General features: G+C 39.8%; 1 protein-coding gene across 2 annotated transcripts in view; it reads left to right on the top strand.

Moving 5' to 3' along the window:
- SH3RF1 (SH3 domain containing ring finger 1) overlaps window positions 1-21,781 on the top strand; it is a 182,483-nt gene extending 160,702 nt beyond the window's left edge. For both annotated transcript variants that reach the window (XM_059174999.1, XM_059175004.1), the window contains exons 10-12: window positions 698-1,059; window positions 10,070-10,410; window positions 19,391-21,781. In XM_059174999.1, coding sequence (XP_059030982.1) covers window positions 698-1,059; window positions 10,070-10,410; window positions 19,391-19,559 — 872 coding nt within the window. In that variant the 3' untranslated portion in view covers window positions 19,560-21,781. The remainder of the gene's footprint in view (window positions 1-697; window positions 1,060-10,069; window positions 10,411-19,390) is intronic.
- Window positions 21,782-22,226: the final 445 nt, after the last annotated feature.

Genomic DNA, 22,226 nt, shown 5'->3' with positions numbered 1-22,226 from the left:
TCTGAAAGAAATTAGGCTGATCCTAAGAATGTCAGTAGGACTTGAAAATAAGACTTCTGCAGTCAAGACCATAGGAGCTCAGGTCTCAGTGCCATTAGCCATGTGACAACATTGTATTTAGCTAGCCAGTGTGCTGATTATTTCTGATGAACTTAATCTCAAGTCTGTTTTAGACCCAGTGGGATCTTAAATAACTTTCTTCTTTCTATAGCATTGAAAACCTACCCAAGAGTCTTGGGTAACAGTGGTGAGGTAAATTTGTCAATTCTATCATAAAAACCAAAAGATGGAAAAATGGTTGATAAGAAAAGGGAAATATTATATTGATTGATTGATTGATTGAAAGGAGAATCATTTTGAAAAGTCCTGGGGGCCAACCTAATCTGACACTCTAGAGTACCATCAAAGACAGATTGTGTCCATAAATCTGCAGAAAGACCTCTCTAACTGAACAGCCTGGGGTCATAGCTGAGTTTCCAAGCTCTCTACAGACTAAAGAACTAATCTGGAAGGAAATACAGTGTCTAGGAACCCAGCTAAAATTAAGTGCTTTTAAACCAGCATACATCCATTATTTATTGTAAAAATGCAATGTAGCCTTTCATTATGGTCTGATGTAGTGAAGTGACTCATGTTTTGGTGAGTAGCATTTGTTAGAAAGTCCAATTTTGCTGTTTTCTCTCCTGTCATCTACTAGTTGCAGCACATAACCAAGAACGCCCTACAGCAGCAGTGACACCCATCCAAGTACAGAACACCGCCTGCCTGGGTGCTGCATCTGTGGGCCTGCCCCATCATCCTTTGGCCTCCCCACAACTTCCATCTCCAATGGGAGGCCCTGCCACCCACATGGCTGCTATAAACATGGGTCGAGTCAGTGCCCCCCTGGCATGTGCTGCGGCTGCTTCACTGACCTCTGCAAACATCACCACTGCCTCTCTGGAGAGTGAGCCTGGTGGCCGGGCGGTGACCATTCTTCCTGGACTCCCCACCTCTCCTGACAGTGCTTCATTGGCCTGTGGGAACAGTTCAGCAACAAAGCCAGACAAGGATAATAAAGTAAGATCAATGTCCTATTCCTCTGCTTATGTTGTGTCCCATCCTTTCTAACTAATGAAAGGACTCATTGTTGAGCAGACCTTCAAGTGCTTACCATGTGTGAGTCACCATGCCAGGTGCTCTATTCATGATTCTCTGCACTGAAACACCCACTACTTGCCAGGCCTTGTATTGTACGTTTAGGAGACCACAGTGAATAAGGCTTAGTCACTTCTCGTGCAGCTTACATCTCATGGATGAATTTCCTTTACTCTTTAGTTATTCATTCTTTCATCATTGTGCTGTCCTTAATTCTTCCTATTCAGCCAGTTCTATAAAAAAATTTTAATATACAAAAGGGTTGAAATTGTTGATCAAAAGTGTTGATTGTGGGTTTGTTTTTTCTACAGTGTATTGATTATAATCAGCATGGATAGTTTTCCTCTTGACTTGAAATATAGGTGAAAAATTATTTTCTAAATTCATAGATCTTTTAAAAAAAATCTCTCATTTGGGGCTGAATTTCCAAGAAAAAATTAGTGGAAAACTGTGTTTGAAAGACTAACCTATGGTTGGGTTTGAAGATAGGTGGTTGGAGGCAAGGGAGATTGATGGTGAGTAATTGTGAACAGAAATTGAAGAGTGACAGTAAAGTCTGGGTAATTGTATTACAGTCAAATGAAGTAGCAGCCTGAGGAAAATCCTGTATTTTCCTCAGTATTTTGTGCATTCTCTCCTAATGTTCTAGTCCAATTCTGGGAAGCTCTAGGGTAGTCATAAACTCATAGCCACCTGGTTCAGTGGTAATGTATGTCACTCTATTTAAATGGTTACATAAGCCTGTAAATAGGGGTTTATAAGGAAATAAACTTTACAGCCTACTAAAAAGTTAATATTTAATTGTTGGGTTAACCTTAGCATTTTTTTAAAAAGATTGGTATCTGTTCAGTGTTTATAATTAACTACATTAAACTTGTACTCAAGCTGACATGTTCATCTTTGTCCATATCTTTAAAGATTGTTTTGTAGCTCAGAATTTAAGGTTTCAGGACAGTGAGTCATTGAGAACAGGGACTCTGCAGTTCCTTCCCTCCCAGGAAAGAATTCATTGAATCACAGGCTTGAAAGGGACCTGTGCCAGGAGAATAATGGCTCTCCAAAGATATCTCCATTCCTGAGCCCTGAAAGGAGAATAGGTTTCCTTCCATGGCAAAAGGTATTTTATAAAGGTCTTGAGATGAAGGGATAGTTTTACATTATCTGTGTGGGCCTCATATAATCACATGGATCTTCCTGAAAGGGAGGTAGGAGGATGGGTCCACAGGAGATGTGACGTCAGAAGCAGAGATCAGAGTGATTCAAGGAAGGAGCCACAAGCCAGGAAATGCAAGCAGCTGCTTCTAGCATCTGGAAAAGACAAAGAAACAAATTCTTCCCTAGGGCTTCTGTAAGGGATGTAGCCCAGCTGTCCTAATTTTAAGACATGATTTTTTTTTTTAAGATTTTGTTTATTTATTTGACAGAGAGAGATCACACATAGGCAGAGAGGCAGGCAGAGAGAGAGAGAGAGGAGGAAGCAGGCTCCCTGCTGAGCAGAGAGCCCGATGCCGGACTCTATCCCAGGACCCTGAGATCATGACCCGAGCTGAAGGCAGCAGCTTTTAACCCACTGAGCCACCCAGGCGCCCCTAGGACATGATTTTTACCACAAAATTTGTGGTAATTTGTTACAGCAGCAACTAATACAGGACCTAACAGGTTATCCTGTTGAGTCCCCATCCTTGGCAGATAGCCACTGGCCTGTGTTTGGACACCCTCATTGACCATCAGTGCCCTAGCTCCAGAGTACCCCATGCCATTTTCTTTATTTTGAGGGGCTACATAAAATTGTTGATCTTTCTATATGATACCTTGACTTATTTCAGAGTTATCTTCTTTTTTAAGGCTATATTCCTGAAGTTTTTGTCAACTCTACTTTTGTCACAGGTTACAAATTTTCCTTCCTAAATCTCCTATGCCTCATTGAGTGTTCTGGATCTACCAGGGAGACTTCATTTAATACACTGTTCCAGAATTTTCCAGACAGTCCGCAAAGTGCGATATTGTCTACTTTTTGAAAGTTAGGATTACACATTCCCTTCTTGCTCTGCTGAGTTGACCTGATTTCAGGTTTACCAGGATTAGTCAAAGATTATTTTGTTGCATTTTAGCCCTTAATTTTCTCTCTCTGCTGGGGTGAATTCATCCTGGCAAGGAATTATTGGATCTCTAAATCCCAATCTCTTCACCCATTTCCCTCTTATCAAGGTTTGTTCTTTCTTTCTAGTCTGAAAATTATCCTCCCCTTTCTTTCTGTGTTCTGAGAACCACCATCCATCTCAAACAGCAGGTCTGTATCTTTCCTGTTCTTGTTTTAAACATTACTTTAAGGCTGTCCCCCCACCCCTTTATTTCAAGTTTAAGCTGTTATGGGCCACAGTATGTTCTTTCTTATGGACCCTTGATCTTTTTGTGCCGAGTCCTTTAAAAATTTGAGCCCATTAGGCCACTCTCTGGGGGATCACATTAGTGCCTTTAGATGCCTCCTCATTTTCATCTGCAGATAATTTGCAGCTGTATGGTTAGAATTTCATTCTGGAGAGCCTTCCCATTCCTCTTGAAGTCTCTTTTCTTTTGAGTTTCAGGTCATGCATATATTTTCTTTGACTTTTAAAATCAGTTCTTTTAAACTTCAGAGTTCAAATCTGACTATAGCCAACTTCTCTTTGGGTGCTTACTTCGAAGTTTTCAATATTTCTGCTTCACGGACCGAGCCTTTCCACCCCCTGCTGGTCCCCACCATTCCCCCAGCTGATCAGAATTAGATCCAAAGTGAGATTAAATGATTAACAATTCAAGGAAAAAGTACATCAGAGATTCTAATTGTATAAAGACCTAGTTTTAGTTGAGACTTCCAGCAGGTATCTAGGTATTTGACAGTCCCCTTGTTATCTCTATCTGATTTCATCATTTTGTGATCAGCATCATCCATTTACTTAAATTCTTTAGAAGTGTGTGGTGTGTCTCCCAAATGATAGCTTGTCAATTGTCCTGTCCTTTTCTCTCTACATAAATTGTCTGCGGTGAGCTACCACTGGTATTCCATGGAGATCTATAACTTTTTGATGTGCACACAGGACTACTGTGGCTCCTTGCCTAACTAAGCTATTCCTTTTGAACAATATTTTATTTGGAAGTTCTACCTCAAATGTGTTTTTGTCCTTGATTTAAAAAAAAAAAAAAAAAAAGTGGTTTTGTCCTGTAGCTAATTTGTCTGGTAACTGCGTTCTGTGGTTTGGTTCTGTGGTTTGATAAATAAGCACCTGAAACTCTACAAGATATTTCCAAACATTATCTGTTATTTCTTATTTGAAATCCTGGACGTTTCTGCCATTGTTATTCTTCTTTCTATGGGATCCCTCATATCTTCTACAGTTATCAGTTTAACAGCTCTATCTGGACATTTTTCTAACTGCATATTCAGTTTGAAGCCCTCATTATTTAATCAGCTAGTCTCCAGATGAATTTCCAAATCCTTACGAGATACTCCTGTGTGTGTGCCTGTGTTTTATTGTGTTTTCTTATTATAAAAATTTTTAAATATACATATTTATTTAGAAGTGAGAGAAAAATCTAAATATTCAAATTGAAAACCTAAATATGATCCAAGATTTCAAAGACAGCCATTAATACTATAGTGTATATATACTTTTTTCCCCTCATATACCAAAATACAGTAAATATTTTTGGTATGTTATGCTTTTTTTTTTTTATCCAGAAAATAAAATCTTTTTTCCCCACACCAATTATGTAATTGACTGTTCTTATATTTTCTAAGTTTCATTAGAAGACAAATTGATACATATTAAAAATTCCAAGAGTTTGAGTAAAACGTATTCAAATCAGGCAGTGCCAAACTGGAGTGCTTAGGAGCACTCTACCAACAGGAGGCAGGGGCAAGAATTTTGTAGAGGACACATTAAAGCAGAACAGAGACATTATTTGATTGGCTAGAGTTTAAGTGGCTGCCTTATTTGGGAAAGCCCAGGTGGCTGTTTGTGATTGGTTATCCTTAGGTTTTGATTTCTTAACCTGGAAGTGTTTACAAGTTTAGGTTTTGGTTTTGCTAACGGAAGCTGCTAGGACATTAAAATCACCTCAGTCTTAATAGCCTCTAATCAAATCTCTAATGGTATAATTAATTTAACAGTTTGAACCCTCGCATAGAGAAAGAAGAGAAACCATCTCTGAGGCCCCACTTTACTTCACCTGCTTCCATTTCCTTCCCCTACCTTCATAGTGTAATTCTTCTCTGACATTGTCATTTATTCCCATAATAGTCAGCAGTAGGTGTTGGTTCTCATGCCCTCTGCCATATCCTAGATTTGTTTCTAAAAGATAACATTTCTACAAGTGGCCCACAAAAGATCAACATTTAGTGCCTCAAAGTCCCACCCCCAAAATCCTAGTGACTCCCACCCTGTAGGAGCCATAGATCTTCTTCAAACAATCTGCTCTTTGAGAACCTTTGCTCTTAATTCTTGGTTTTCTTAAGCAGAGGGTTCATCTAGTTTTTAAATAACCATTTTTGGGGTGCCTGGTTAGTTCAGTAAGTAGAGCATTGACTCTTGATCCCAGGGTTCTAAGTTGGTATAAGAGATTACTTAAGAATAAAGTTTTTAAAAATAGCCATTTTCTTCTGTTCTGAACACTTATCCCAGAGTTTCTACTGATCACTTTCTTTGCTTATATGATTGCACTTCCAGTTCTTATTTTGTTGTCAAAAACAAGTTGGTCTGTGAGCTTCGCCACTTCATTTTTCTCAAGGAGAAGCCACTGTCCATGTTAAGTGATCGGAGTCCCATTCCTGCCCCTGCCAACAGCTGAGATCCGGGTATGGATAGTGTGGATATGCACACAATTCCATACAGAGTGACCTTTATGATGTGCATCCCTCAGGCAAACATACCTGCTCTTATAACTCCATGGAGTAGATGTGCTTCTAGGGATGTTGCCTGTGCTGAACTCTCAGAAGAGCAAAGGCTAGGTTCAAGTCCCACTTCCACCCCTTACTAGCAGTGTGATTTTAGGGAACCTTAGAGAGGTGCAGGCAATGAGAATAATACTGGTTCCTGTCGCATCAGCTGGGTGTTAGGAAAAAATATGGAAATCCTTATAAAAGTATTTAACAAGATTCTTGAACCTATTGGTGTTTCACATGGCCTTTCCCTCGTTCCCTGCACTTCTTTAAAAAAGCCTTTTCTGAGCCTCCCATCTCAGACCGCACTCCCTGGTCAATCACTCTCCCCCTACCCTGCTTTATTTTTCTGCAGAGTGCCTGTTTTACAGCAGTGTTTATGTGTGCTAGAGAATGTGAACTCCTTGTTGTCTTGTTCACTGTTGTAGTCTCAGAGCCTAACACATTGTTGGTTCATATTCAGCACTTAGTAAATATTTGTTCAAGGAATGAGTGATTATTATTAGACAATCATATGAATTAAGCTTTTGAGATCTTTTATAATGACTGATTTTGGGAAATATGACTGTGTAGATTTTTGATGACAGTGGCCTGGAAGACTGTCTCTTACTACTTTCTTTGTACATCGGAGGGCAAGGAGAGGAATAAAGAAGACTCAGTGGGTAGAATGTGGTTAACTTTATGAATTGCTCAAATGAAATTTATTTTTGCTTGGGAAGGAGAACTTAAGGTTTCCCATATCGTACTCATCTGTGATATGATTATTCAAAATTATTTAAGTGATGTTCAGAAATTATTTTTATATATAAAAATTACACTCTTATCATCTGGTAATTATTTTCTGACCCCAATTATTCTTTTTATATATGAGGTGTGGTTTTAAATCATCAGATCTTCTGGAGAGAAAATCATGAGTATAAAAACATTATTCCATCTAGGAATAATTTCTTAGAAAACCAACAGGAGAACTGTTAAGGTTCCTGTTAAAAGATAATGTCCTGGGCGCCTGGGTGGTTCAGTGGGTTAAGCCTCTGCCTTTGGCTCAGGTCATGATCTCAGGGTCCTGAGATGGAGTCCTGCATCCAGCTCTCTGCTCAGCAGGCAGCCTGCTTCCCCCTCTCTCTCTGCCTGCCTCTCTGCCTATTTGTGATCTCCATCTGTCAAATAAATAAAATCTTTAAAAAAATAAAAAATAAAAGATAATGCCCCTTCTTCATTCATGCTAAAACTACATTTAAGAAATTGCTTTGCTGAAGTGTAGTCTCTATTAATTCATCTATAGTTTTCATTTCTGCTGTTGGATTTTGAAAAAACAAAGATGATAACTGTCTGTTTGCAAAATCCTCTCTCCAGTGGCACAGTGTTCTGCTAGTGTAGAAAACATCAGAATATGATATCAAATGCACAGTTCAGTGGAACTAGGACAGCATCTTTCCAATGTTAGCAAACCCATCTCATACCCCCACACCCTGCCACAACATCTAATCCTCTGCCTTCTGCTTCGTGAGTAGTCGGCATCAGCTGATGATGATAACACATCCCTTAGAAGTCATTAAAGCAAGCTGTATTTAATGTGCTTAATCATTTTAGATGAACCAAGTTATCTTTCTTCTTAATCATTTTAGAGACTGTTCCCTGAGTGCCATTCAGTTAACTGAATTTTTCTGAGTGCCCAGAACTGAGCTTTTAAGAAACATCTGTAGCCATGGCTTGCTGAGATTGTAATTTATCACTGGACTTGATGTTCTCAGTGGATCTGTCGGGGTCCAGGGATTAGAGTGTTCTTTCTTACATCATGGCAGGAAGAGCTGGAAGTTGTGGCTGACTGCCACCTTTAGAAGTAGACATTATTCTTTCTCAGCTCATTTGTTGGCCCTCCAGACCTCAGGCTCCCTTAAGGAAGTGGCAGCAGCTTTGGCTGGCAGATGTTTGGTCAGCTCACTTCATTAGCCACTGTATAAAAGGAAATCTTTATCTCCACGGGATTTAGGAATTGCAAAATGTCCTCTCTTACTCCCTTAGCTCTGGGACTAGCTCAGTCTTTTCCCTTCCTCCTAGCCGTCTCCTCTTTCAGTCTTGGCCTCTCAGCCTCAGAAGGTACAGCTCTGCACTAGGTACCGGGTGGATGAAATACAGGCACTCAGGCAGGTAGTCCAAGTGTGTAGTGTTACTTAGTGGAATGTATTGATAGCCCCTTGGAAAATGAGAAGTTATAGGAATGAAGCAAAAGCCAGAATAGTGAGTTAAGGCCAGGCCCTGAAGAAAAATGTGGAAGAATCTTCCTCAGGCTGGGATGGGGAGAAGGGGAATTGGGATCAGATGATTGGTTCTGCTCATCTGCAGCCTGAGTTGAGCTATACAGAAATGAATTCAATGCTCCTCACCATGCTTCCCTGTCTACTGTTTCTAACCCAAGGGTTAGTTTGTACTGTGAACAGTATTTGGTAAATGGAGCCTGCAGTTTCCTGGGATGCATTTTCCCTGGAATGCTTTTTCATCATCTGGTTAAATCATCACTTTAGTTTGTTCTTTTTTTCTGCCATTCTGTCTCTAATGGAACTGTGTTATTATGGCTTCAGACCCTTTTCCCCAAGGGATTTTTACTGAGTATGAACTAATAATCTCAAGAAAAACTCCTCAGTGTTCTGTCTTTTGGTAGGCATCTCAGAATTCTACTTCCCTTTTAGTGGACCTTAATGGTTCCAGTTTGAGTTTGCCTATAGAGTTTTCTAATGAATTTTTTATGAAATGTTTTATTTTCAAGCAATGTTTCCATTTAGAGGTCTTTATCATGTCATTGACACCTTAGTAAAATGATGTAAAATGATTATTTTCTATGTTTCGTTATCAGAAGGAACATTGACGCAGGTTTTGGAAAGGAAGAAAAGTTAGCTCTAGATCTGGTTTTCCTAGCAGAGCAAAGAACCAAAGTGTCAAAGAGATAAAGATTCAAGAGATGGTTTTTGTAGCATAAGATTGCTGGGGGGAAAATTCTTTTCTACATTTGCTTGCAAAGAGACATAAAAATGTTTTTGATTATATATACTTTTGATTATATGTACTGAAGCTTTATATAAAATCTTGTGGCGTTTTGGCTTTCTAATCCAAGAGATTCTTGCATAATCGAAATGGTTTGACTTCTGTCATTATTGGCTTACTAAATTTCCTCAAGGTGGTGACACGCGAGAATTGCTTTAGTCCTTAACCCTGATCAAGACCTCACTACCTATAATGATAAGAATCAGGTCTGTGGGGACACCTGGCTGGCTTAGTTGGTTAAGTGTCTGCCTTCGGCTCAGCCCCACACTGGGCTCCCTACTTCGCAGGGACCCTGCTTCTCCCTCTGCCTGCCACTCCCCTTCCTTGTGCATGCTTTCTCTCTCTCTCTGACAAATGAATAAATAAAATCTTAAAAAAAAAAAAAAACTGAAAAAAGTAGAATCAAGTATTTGGATGGAGAGTAAAATGCTGTAATGTTTAATTCAGCATGTAAGAATTAGAGGTAAGATAGTCATTTAAGAAATTAAATCGATAATCACAAATTTCCATTTTGTCCTAAACTGTCCAGTTCTGCCTTCACCAAGCCTGAGATGTATCTTGGTGAGTTTTTCTTTTACTTCTTTTTTGTCTGCTTAGTCCACCTCAGTAGAAGATAGTGATGAACATTGGAGGATCCAAAACAAGCAAAAACAGGCAGGCAGAAGGGAAAAGAAAGAGAGGCAAAAGATTGGGTTAGTATCATACAGAATTTGGGAGCTAGATCACAAATAACCAGATATCCTCAGAAATAAATTTTAATTCAGAAGATCAAACCAGGGGCGCCTGACTGCTTCAGTGGGTAGAGCATGCTACTGTTGATCTTGGCATTGTGAATGTTGGGTGTAGAGATACTTAAAAATCTTTAAAAAAAAAAAAAAATCATCAAACCCAAAAGTAAAAACTGTAACACCCTATCACAATTACAATAACAACAGTACTGTCCGTCTCTAATTAATGTACTTTTTTTTTTCCTAGAAAGAAAAAAAGGGTTTGTTGAAGTTGCTTTCTGGCGCTTCTACCAAACGGAAGCCTCGAGCATCTCCTCCAGCCTCCCCCACCCTGGAAGTGGAGCTTGGTGGCTGCGAGTTGCCTCTGCAGGGAGCGGTGGGTCCTGAGCTGCCGCTAGGGGGCGCCCACGGCAGGGCCGGCTCCTGCCCCACAGATGGGGAAGGCCCAGCTGCCTTTGTGGCCCAGGATGCTCTTCATCGCAAGACAAGCTCTCTGGACTCTGCTGTTCCCATCGCTCCACCGCCTCGTCAGCCATGTTCTTCCCTGGGCCCTGTTATGAATGAGTCTAGGCCTCTGGTTTGTGAGAGGTGAGTTCACTGTTGTTTCCGGAGAAAATGGAGAAATGCCTAGCAAACGTTATGCTGGAGTACTTACTTTGACGTTAGGATACTTTTCCACAACCCCCGAATTTTTTTTAACTGAATTTATAGTAACAGTCAAGCTCTGGCTGTCTTTTACTATTCACTGTGTTTCTTCTTTGGGTTAGGCCTCCAACCCTCTTTGTGTTTATTTTCTCCAGACAACCACTTCAGAATTGTATCCAGATGAAACTTGTTAACCCCTGGAATTTGGTTCGCATCTTCCTTCTTGCCACTCTTCCATCGCCAGCAACTGCTCCCTCTGTTTATCCTTTGCCTTTTTTATTAAACGTTGACATCATTATCTGCTAGTTGTCTAGGAGATTCTGCCAACTAAGAGAATTCTCTTTTTATTCTTCCTGAGCTAGGAGAGTGTGGCTCGGTTCTCATTGACATGAACCCCTCTTGACACAGTGACTTGGTTTGGTTCTGCTTGGAACTAGGAGCCCTGTCTTAGTGATCTCACTTTCAGTAATGATTACAGATGGGAACAGATCTTTTTTGTACAACCAGTGGAGTTCTAGGAGTTACACTGGCAAAAACTATGTATGAATTAAGACAAATATCTGCTAGGGTTACATGAATTTAAAAAGCACTCTTGGTGGGCCAGGAAAGCATGAAGTACACTAAAAATAGAGGACAGTTTATACATAATGCATCAATAAATAAACATTTATTTTTAAAAGTGCCATCTGTTTTATTATTTCTGTAAGCTTTATTCCCTTTGTACCTCCATTTTATAAATAACACAAATTTCTAATTTGTGAAGGTTTTGCATTTTGGGTAGCATTTTCAGTTACTGATTTGGAGTCTTGACTATAAATGTTAAACTTCAAAAAGACTTAACTTCACCTCAGATCTGTATTTCAGATGGACATTTGTGCCCAACAAAATATGAGGCCTTCATTTGTATAATTTCGGGGGCATACCTTTTTACCAAAAAATAAACCCAAACAAAAAAACTTCAAACAACCTATATGCAGTAAGTACAAAGTACACAGTTTATTTATTTTCACAGTGAAAATAGTGAGGTGAAATAATTTTCTGTAGTTCTAATCCTTATAAAACCTGTTGTGATATGAGACATTACCTTAAAAAGGGTTCGTCCTCCACAAATAAAATCATTCTGTCTTTCCCCTCATCTGTTGTACTCCTAGTAAAGCTTTGAAATTTGGTCCTGGATTCACTTAATCCTTTATTCTGAGAGTCAGCCTTTTTTTCCTGCAGTATTACTCCGCTTTCCAGGGATAGAGCCTTCTGTCCCTGGAGTTAGTCCAGGGACTTGTTTACTTTCTTTTGGTCACAAAGGCTCCTTCTTTCCTTCCCACCCCCAGACATTGATCTGCAGTTTTTCCCTCATGCCCTGAGTCTTTCTCCTCTTTTCCCTGTCATTTGTGGTGTTTGTGTGACTGTTCTGAGTGATAGTTCATTTTGCCCAGCCTCTCCCTAGGCACTGGGTCTGGCACTGCTGCCGCCCTCCCCCATTATGCATTCCTTTTCACTTGCCAGATGTCCTCAGTCTCTGTGGCTTCTGCATTCCAGCCCTTTCCTCTTAGAGGAGCTCATTTCATACAGTAGGCTCCTGCTGTTCAGTGCATCTGAAAAGGAGAAATTGCTAATATAGGCAGGTGTTGGTGGTTCAGGAAGCAAGGGGATGCACATAGATAGGGAACATGGAGAATTTAAGGACGGAACAGATGGGCATGGGCACTCTGGAATTCTCTGACAGGTTTTTCATATAACCATTTCAATTTTTACAAGTGGAAAAGGGGTCTTTGGAGAAGATTTTTGCTCAAGTTCATATTTTTACAATCCATATGTTCAGTGGAATATTAAATATAATAGCTAGCCTAACTTTTCACAGCCCCTTTGCCTTCATACAATGATGGTGATAGTATTTATTTAACTTGTATTCTTAGGTCTGCCTGACTATAAAAACAATAGGGGAAATGTGTGGAAACAAGTAGTGTAGGAAAACAACTTGTGATCCACTGGGAATGAAATTTTTTGGTTAGTAGAAAGCTACCAAGTATATCATTTAGGGATTATCTGTTTTGATATTTCAACATTTTTAACACAATAAAAAGTACTTCTTGCTAAAAATGAAGGGAAGAATAACTTTCACATCAGTATGATTCAGAGTATTTCAGGATCTTAGATTCCTTGATTCACAATGTAAATAGCAGCAGCTCCTGCTCTGGCAAAGTACAGAAGCCTGGGGTTCTTCTGGTGGAATTTTTACTGATAAAATTTTGTAGAAGTAGTTCTGATTGCATAGTAATGGTACAGTATGAGATAGGATTCCTGCACAGATTATAATGAGAGCAAGCATAAAATTTCCCCTCAAATCATGACTCTGTCCCATAAATCTAAAGTAAAAGAATGTGAGTAGGGCAGCCAGTGCCTTCAGTGGAAAGAAGCATTCACGTGACATAAAGACTTAAGCAGTTTCACAGTAAGAAAGGATGAATCTTGAGGTGTATTGATGGGTCTTGGTGTTAGCTGAGACAGTTCTCTGAGGAACAAAAGGATCCTTTTGTGTTTGTTAGAGAGGCTGAGGAAAACAAACAAGCAATGCTCCATCCTGGAGGCAGAAAATGTCTAACTGATTATAGCAGAAATAATAGAATAAATATCTTGGGCTCTATTTTAGGTAATGGAGAAAAATAATTAGGAAATTGCAAAGAGAAAATAGAAATAAAATATTTCAGAAAGGATGACAGTAGAAGAAAGTATATGTGACGGGCTTTTCTTTTTTCCCCCTCTTCTGAAAAAGAATAGATAAGGGCTTAAGGAGACACAGTGTATCATCTCTGTGTGTATTTTGAAGATTAAGAATTAAACTGATAACCACATACCTATAAACCCATGTCCTAAACTGGAAAAGAACCTATGATCTTTGATCAGGGATTAAACTAGAACACTGGGAAACACAAATTGGATAGAGACAGATTTACAGAAAGTCAGTTGGGTTTAACCAGCATGATTAATTTGAGGTAGTGACAATGAACCCACTGGGTGAAGCAATGGATATAATTTACTTGGACTTCAGGCAGAGCTACAAAGTGAACTAGTGAACTAGTATGGTTTTGCCAGTGAAATACTTAATTGGGTATTAGATTGCTGTAGCAACTGGCAGAAAGCAGTGCAGGTTATTTACCCAGACCAGGGTGATGGACAGGGTGCCTCCCAGAGCCACAAGGGGTCCGATTTGGGCTGTACCAGGAGAGATTAGAAACAAAAACAAAAATGTATGAATTGGAGAGAGTGCAAGAGAGGCCAGAAAAATAAAGGACATCAATAATTTATACAAATAAAAGATTGAAGGTGCTCATTTAGGTGGAAGGCTGAACATCATAGCCCAAGTCAGGAAGATTGGCAGTGGGGTATCAGTGAAGCTTCTTTGTATAGCAAGCCTCTGTTTCTTGAATTCCACCATGGTAACTGTCACAAAAACTGAGGGTCACAAAGACACCAAGAAGCAGAGGCCCATTCAGTGCCAAGGCTGTGAGCCATGCTGTATACCTCCCACTGCTTCCCAGGTGCTCTGTTCGAAGACATACTTTACAACAACCAAGGGACCACTCAGCTTTTGACATTTTTTCATTTTTCTTTATTTCCCCTAATCTTTACATTATTTTTTTATTCACTCACTTACTCATTTATCCTATTTTTAAATTATAGTAAAATATACATAAAGTTTACCATTTTTTAAGGTAAAAATCAGTGACGTTAAGTACATTCATATTGTTGAATAAGCATCAACACTATACATTTGTAAAACTTTGTTATTCCAAACTGAAACTCTGCACCCATTAAACAGTAAGCCTCCATTCCCTCCTTGGCAATCCTTGACAATCACCACTCTACTTTGCTGTCTCTATGAGTTTGACTATTCTGGGTACCTCAGACATGGAACTGTATGATATTTGTCCTATTGTGTATGGCTTATTTCACTTAGTATAATGTTCTCAGGGTCCTTCCATGTTTTAGCATTTGTCAAATTACATTCCTTTCTAGGGAGCTTTGCACCTCTTAAAAAACAGTTTTACTATATGTTGTGCCTTTTGTTTTGTCACTCAACATGCTTATTAAGAATTATCACAAGGGACACCTAGATAGCTCAGTAGTTAAAGTGTCTGACTCTTGATTTTGGCTCAGGTCACAATCTTGTGAGTCATGAGATCAAGCCCTGCATTGGGCTCCGTGCTGAGCATGGAGTGCTTAAGATTCTCTTTCTCCCTCTCATTCTGCACCTCTCCCCCACTTATATTCTCTCTCTCTAAGAAAAAAGGGGGGAGGAATTATCATGAACTATGCTAAGTGATATGAGGCATTTAAAGTGAATTTACCATTCTGTCACCCCTCAAGCAGCTTGTGGTCTGGGAAAATAAATTAGGGATACAGATGGTAACACTGCAATGTACATTGTGCTGAGTGCCATAAGAAATGTACATGAGGCCTCTGGGATCTCATTGAGCATGAATTTACTTCCAGCCATGGGGCTAGAGAAGATTTTGCAGGGGCAAATTGGAACCGGGCTGTGGGAGGCTCATCAGGTGTGGATGGGCAGAGGCATCCTCACAGGGGACTCCCAACAGAAGGAACCACATGGGCCAAGGATTGGAGAAGTAAAAGCCATGTACTTCAGTTTAGAGGCATGTTTGATACCTTCATGGAGAGCACTGTAGATAAACATAGAAAGAAAGATGAAGGTCAGATCACTGAGGGCTTCACATACCAGGCTGAGGATTAACCTTATTCATAGGCATTGGAAGCCAGTAATGATTTTTGAGCAATAGATAACTACAAGTAGAGTTGTGGGGTACCTGGGTGGCTCAGTTGGTTAGGCGTCTGCCTTCAGCTCAGGTTCTGATCCCAGAGTGCTAGGATCAAGCCCCACATCAGGCTCCCTGCTCAGTAGGGAGTCTGCTTCTCCCTCTATTTCTGCCCCTACCCCTGCTCCTCTCTCTCGCTCGCTCGCTCTCTCTCTCAAGTAAATAAGTAAAATCTAAAACAAAAACAAAAACCCTACAAATAGAGTTCCCAGTTAAGAAAGAGTCTGGGGGCACCTGGATGGCTCAGTGGGTTAAGCCTCTGCCTTCAGCTCAGGTCATGGTCTCAGGGTCCTGGGATAGAGCCCCGCATTGGGCTCTGCTCAACAGGGAGTCTGTTTCCCCCTCTCTCTCTGCTTGCCCCTCTCCCTGCTTGTGATCTGTCAAATAAATAAAATCTTTAAAAAAAAAAAAAAGAAAGTAAGAAAGAGTCCATCAGTTCTGTGTAGAACGGAATGGGGGCAGAATAGATGGAGGCAGGGAGGATAGGTCGATTGTCAATTACTTGACCAGATGGAAGGTCATGAGTTTGTCCACCAGGATTGGTGGCAGCAACAATGAAGAGTAGATGATGAGGTGCAGGTTTTGAAAGTGGGATTAGCCGGTCCCATGGAGGTTCTGAGCTTCAGAACTTCCCCAAAGCCCCACTCAAATAAAGGCAAGCATAATCCAAGTGAGGCAGTGGAGGAACAGATGTGAAGGGCCTCTGCAGCTGCGTCTTACATCTGTTTGTTGGTCTGTAAACATTCCACTTTCCATGCCTGAGATAGTTGGCCAGTTGTGCCCAGAATTTGGCCTTAAGAGTCTATGTTAGAAATGTGTGCAAACTACCTTACAGGGCTTAATGCCAAGATCAGAGCTGGAAGACTGCTAAGTGGAGTCTGTTACCACTGCACCTGGTAGTCTTCATACAATCAGGACTGTGTCACAGTTTCCATTATGCACATGGTTTCTTGTTCCACCCCCCCTAGAGATTTATAACTTAGCAATGAAAATTTGCTCCCAATGGGAACTTGGCAGGAAGATTATGTTCTTGGCCCAGCAGCAGTTCTAGTTCAAAAAATTTTTGACAAAATTGGTTTAGTGCATTTTATAAATGCAAATATTAATCTAATTCAAGTTTTTCAAGAACTATTTTTATTCCATTTCACCTTTAAGGCAGCTCACAGAGAACTGATGGGGAATAATTTCATGAGAGATCTACTCTGAATGCGATCTGAGTCACTTGTATGCTTCTTTCCAGACTTAAAAAGCTTTGCTCAAATTTTAACTTGCATCAAATGGCAACTTGTTACATTGCTTTTTACATGAATTTTTAGCAGGTTGGCATCAGACTTGAGAAATCTCATCTGGATCCCTTCCTTTAGATAGGTCTATGATGAAATTATTTATTCTGCTTTTAAAGATAGCAGAGAAGGAATTCCAAAACCTAACTTTACCATTCTTAAGTTTTAAGTCTCATTATCAGACATTCCTTCTATAGGCTGTGGCCTAAGTCTGCTTCCTGGGTAGAGGTGGCCAGTGACTTCTTGGCCCATCCTTCACCCCCTTGAAGCACCAGACCCTTGCCTGCTTTTGCCTAAGTCATATGGTCACAGTGGGAGCTAGCATTTGGGAGTATAAACTCTGTAACAGACACCATGCCAAGCATCACACTTATAATCTTACTCCATTACATGACAACCTGTTTAAGTTAAAGCAATCTCTTTCTACAGATAAGGAAACTGAGACTGAGAGAGCAGAGATAATTAGCCCAAAGTTAAGCTACTCCAAATGACCTTTAAGGCCATGGCAACCCCTAGCTCAGAGCTTCACACACAGTGCCTTTGCACCCAGTGCCATGCCTTCTTCCTCAGTTCATGCATGATTGAACCCCGAGCTTTGTGGGTTCAGTGGGCTCAACATGTTAATTCTTTCTTAGAAATAAAAAGTCAACCTCCATGCTTTACTACCTTGCTTCAGACCATGGCGGATCATTTGGTTTGTGTGCCCAGAACAGCTCAGGAACTGTTTGGGCACTCACTCTACTTTTTCAGAGATGCCTTTTTTCTTTCTTTCTTTCTTTTTTTTAAATAGAGTAATAGTCTGGTGTTCTTGCTATGGTCCTTTTTAATAAGAGTTAGTTCTAGTTTTTATGAGATGGAGGTCGGTGAAGCTAGTGATCTTCTTAAAGGATTGGGCCCTAATGGGTTTCATAGCTTAAGGGCAGTTCTGTAGAATTTGTTGTGACTATCAATATGTAAGCTATATCATTCTTTACTTACAGTCAAGAGTGGGTCCTATTCGGCTACAAGCTTGTTTTCTGACTTTAAGAAGCAAAAGAAAATAGAAACTGAAAATCATTTTTATGACTGAATACCACATAACAGCAAATGGAGAAAGATATATGTTCACATTTTTTTAAATCATAGATTAAAAAAAGATAATATTTTAATTATCTTTTACCATGTGACAGATTTCTCCTAAAATTGAGTGGCTTAAAGCAACAATAAACATTTGTTACCCCACAGCTTCTGTGGGTCGGGAACTCGAGAGTGACTTATCTGGATGGTTTCAGCTTGGGATATTTCCTGAGGTTGCAGTCAGATATCGGCCTGAGCTGTGGTCACCTAAAGGCTTGGCCAGGGCTGGGGGACTCTCTCTCTTCTAAGTGACTCCTTCACATCACTATTGGCTACTTAGTTGGCTTTTAGAAAGAGACCTTGGTTAGGGGCTCCTGGGTGGCTCGGTAGGCTGAGCATCCAGCTCTTGGTTTTGACTCAGGTCATGATTTTGCAGTTGGATCCATGCTCAGTGGGGAGTTTGCTTCAGATTCTCTCTCCTTCTACCCCTCCCAACTCCCTCTCTCTCTCAAATAAATAAAATTTAAAAAAAAAAAAGGAAAGAAAGAAAGAGACCTCAGTTACCCACCATGTGATCCTTTCCATAGGGATGTAAAGTTCTTTCACAACATGGCAGCCAATTTTTCCCAGCATAATCTAGCCTCAGAAATCACACAATTAGTTTTACAGTATTTTTTTGGTCACATAGACCATCCCTGTGATTGTGCGAGGAGATCACACACGAGTATGAATACCAGGAGACAACAGTTACTGGGGCCATCTTGGAGGCCAAGACATAGACACCTTTCCCCCACCCCCTTTGACTGGGAAAAGCAAGAGAGGAGTAAAGGAGAGCAATAATGCTGGAAAAATAGAAAGATAAAAGAACATGGGGCATAAAAACCTTAATCTATCTTCCGTGGCTGTTAATCTTATTTTCACGGAAGGAGACTAAGGAGAAAGGAAGAAGGGAGATACAGATAGTATTAAACCAAGAAGGCTCCTGGAATTCTTGAGTGATAATTAACACCTTTTCTCACTAATATCAGAGTTGAAAACCAGTGGAGAAGGAGACACAGTTATCAGATTAATGGAGATCAGGATGTCAACCTCATTACTGGTGGTGATGGACTGAATTTGTGGTTATGGTCCTCCCCTCCCTATTTAGACCTTAGGACAGCCTGCCCAAGGGAGAATTTGGGTATATAAGGCAGATGAACTTCCTTGGAATTGCTGCCTCTCGTCCATGTCAAACCGGAGTGTAAGAGACACAGAGAGACAGACTTCCAGATCCATTTCAAGGCGGCAGACCTGATCCCTGACCATTTCCTGCGTCCAGTGTGAAAACAGATCAGAGCCCACTCAGCCTGGAGGCAGGTAGTTCAGAGAGGCCTGAACCCACCTACTAAGCTGCTTCTTCTAGTCTCACCAATCAAATAAATTCACTCTTTTCTTCTTGGAGAAGATGGAAGGACAGGGCATTTCCTTCTAGGAAATGGAATATAATTTTCTCTGTGGGAGGAGACAAGAATACTGTGAAGGTCACTCAAACCAGTCTGTGTCACGGACAGTGAGCTGTTAAACACATCCAAACTATTAAAACCAATCTCTACAAAACAGAGAATAGTTGTATTTTGAGTTGTTTTACAAATGTTACTTTTCCTATTCTGTTTGTTTAAAGCTGTGTTAGACCAGTAGTACACCATTTTTAAATTTTATTTCATTTGTACTACTTTGAGTGGCTTTAACTAAAATATATCTCTTGTTTTCTAGGCACAGAGTGGTGGTTTCCTATCCTCCCCAGAGTGAGGCAGAGCTTGAACTTAAAGAAGGAGATATTGTGTTTGTTCATAAAAAGCGAGAAGATGGCTGGTTCAAAGGCACGTTACAACGTAATGGGAAAACTGGCCTTTTCCCAGGAAGCTTTGTGGAAAACATCTGAGGAGACTAACCTTGTGAAGGCTAGAAGTCACATCACACAACAAAATAGCACAAAGCAGTTTAATGGAAAGAGCACATTTGTGGACTTCCAGATGGTCAGGAGATGAGCAAAGGCTTGGTGTGTGACCCCAGTGACCCCAGCACGGTTAGGCCAGCCAGCAGCGTGAAGAAGGCAATGTGTGTATATGTGGGTCCTGTCATTCCGGATTCTGGTGTGTAAGGTGTGCCTTGTACTGTCTGATTAACTATACAGAAAAACCTTTTTTAAAAAGATATATAGCTAAAATGGACAATTGTTTACAAGGCTTAACTAATTTATTTGCTTTTTTAAACTTGAATTTTTCTTGTAATAGATAAATTCTTTGGATTTTGATTATAAGAAATTATTAATTTATGAAATGATAGCTAAGGAGAAGCTGGATTATCTCCTGTTGAGAGCAAGAGATTCTTTTTGACATAGAATGAACCTCCTCCCCTTACCTGTGTTAGTTTTTGCATCTTTAAGCCAGAAATGCCAGTTCTCTAATTTGGTTTTCCTCTTCAGGAAATCAAAACATATAACTCAATCAGTATCAATAAAGGCCTGGGGTAGGGAGACAGAAACTTGAGAGAAAAGAAGTTAGTGATTCCCTGTCTTTCTGGTTTGGTCAGGAATCACTGTAAGACCTAGTCCTCAATATAATTTTGTAGGTTTTTAATTTCCCTAGAATGAAGTCAGTGAAGTGATAAGGAAAAATAAAGCACAACCCTTGAACAAAAGTGTATTCAGAAATATAGTTTTATAACAGAAGGAGCTCAATTCATTGGTTGGACATTGGAAAAATTGAAGATGTACTCCTGTCTGAGAATGGCTATGAAATGTAATCGCCCATTTTTACCCCAAGTGATATGCATGCCCAGGACACAATAAAACATTTGTGAGATTGTGGTGGTAAGTGATGCCCTCGTGCTGAAGTCAAAGGATGTAAGAAACACTGTGAAAAGTTTACATTTATCCATTGTGATTCTTTTCCCACCGGCTTGCATGTGTTACTGGATTCCCACAGTAATAGAGACTGTGCATGGTATGTATATTTCATTGAAATTTCCTGTTGAGGTTAGTTTGTGCTCAGAAGTGACCAGTGCAGGAGGTATAAAATAAACAGTGTTCTTTTCGCTCCTCGCCAAGGTCTCTGGGTGTACTCCCTCCCCTCCTGGCTAACGCATCCATCAGCCATTATACAAGTCATTAGTGAAAATGTTCCTTTCTGTCCTCCCAGCTGACTGATATAAAGGATGAGCCAGGAGACTGCTTCTGTGACAGTTCCCTTGCGGCTCTGGTAGGCTTGCTCCAGTGAAAGTGCCCACACCTTACAATTGTGGCAGGATCCAGCTGTGCCCGTCCTTTTATATCCATTCTTTGATGTCATTGACCTCTTCTCCCCATTACATTCCCGTGCCACGCAGTCGTGGGTCTGGGTAGTCCTAAAAACAAAAGGAGGGAAGACAGCCTGGTAGTGAATGAAATTGTTGCTACAGTTTTCTTGTGGAAAACAAAAACAAAAACAAACATACAAAAAACCTTTTTCATTTTTTACTCTTGAGAATTACAAATGGGAAATAGAAACATGAACTGTAAAGTCTTCTTGCAATAGCAAGAGGTTTCATGGTCTTAAAAAGATACTATGTAGTTGAAAATGAAATCATTCCTAAATTAACTTTTTTTTATATAAAACACTGTACATTATGTTCCTGTGTGTTGAATTTTTTTAAAAATACTTGGATATTCATGTAATATATAAAGGTTTGGTGAAATGAGCTTTAGTTAGGAAAAAAGCTGACATCAGCTTTCATCTGTGTAAGTTGACACCAATGTGTCATAATATTCTTTATTTTGGGAAATTAGTGTATTTTATAAAAATTTTAAAAAGTAAAAAGACTACTACACTTAAGATAATTTTTTACCTGTCTTTTCTCCATATTTTAAGCTATGTGATTTAAGTACCTCTGTTAATAGTTTCCTGCTATGAAGTTGGTTAAAATTTCATCTGTTAATAGATCACTTAGATAATATAATGTATGGGTTTTCTATTCGTTTTTTGGAGACAGTAGATGGAGATTTTGTAACAAGGGCTTGTTACACAGCGATATGGCAATGATAAAATTGCAATTTATCATTCCTTTTCGTGTTAATAATTTGAAGACTGGAGAAAAGGTTCAAGATTAAAATTTGATGTTCAATCATTACGTGTCCCTTGAATGAATCCTTAAAATTTTTCTTTTTTTTTTAACCTGAGACATGTTTGACGTAATTTCTACTTCATAAAAATTCTTTGCATATACCTCAAACAGAAGATGTCTACAATAATCAATTTAGTGTTTATGATACATTTTTACCTCTCCAACTAACAAACCTTCTTTGGTTACTTCCTCAGGAAGTCTAAAGCCTTCTTAAAAGAGCTTGTGGAAGATGGGACTGGGAAGGGAGACCAAACATAAGAGACTCTTAATCTTGGGAAACAAACTGAGGGTTGCTGGGCGGTGGGGGCAGGGAAGTAATAGGGTGTCTGGGTGATGGACATTGGGGAAGGTATGTGCTATGGTGAGTGCTGTGAATTGTGTAAGTCTGATGATTCACAGACCTGTACCACTGAAGCAAATAATACATTATATGTTATTTAAGAAAAAA

This window comes from Mustela lutreola, chromosome 1 (assembly GCF_030435805.1).
Source record: "Mustela lutreola isolate mMusLut2 chromosome 1, mMusLut2.pri, whole genome shotgun sequence".
Taxonomy (NCBI): Eukaryota; Metazoa; Chordata; class Mammalia; order Carnivora; family Mustelidae; genus Mustela; species Mustela lutreola.
The sequence above is the reverse complement of the archived record's forward strand: the minus strand, read 5'-3'. Positions and strand labels throughout refer to the sequence as shown.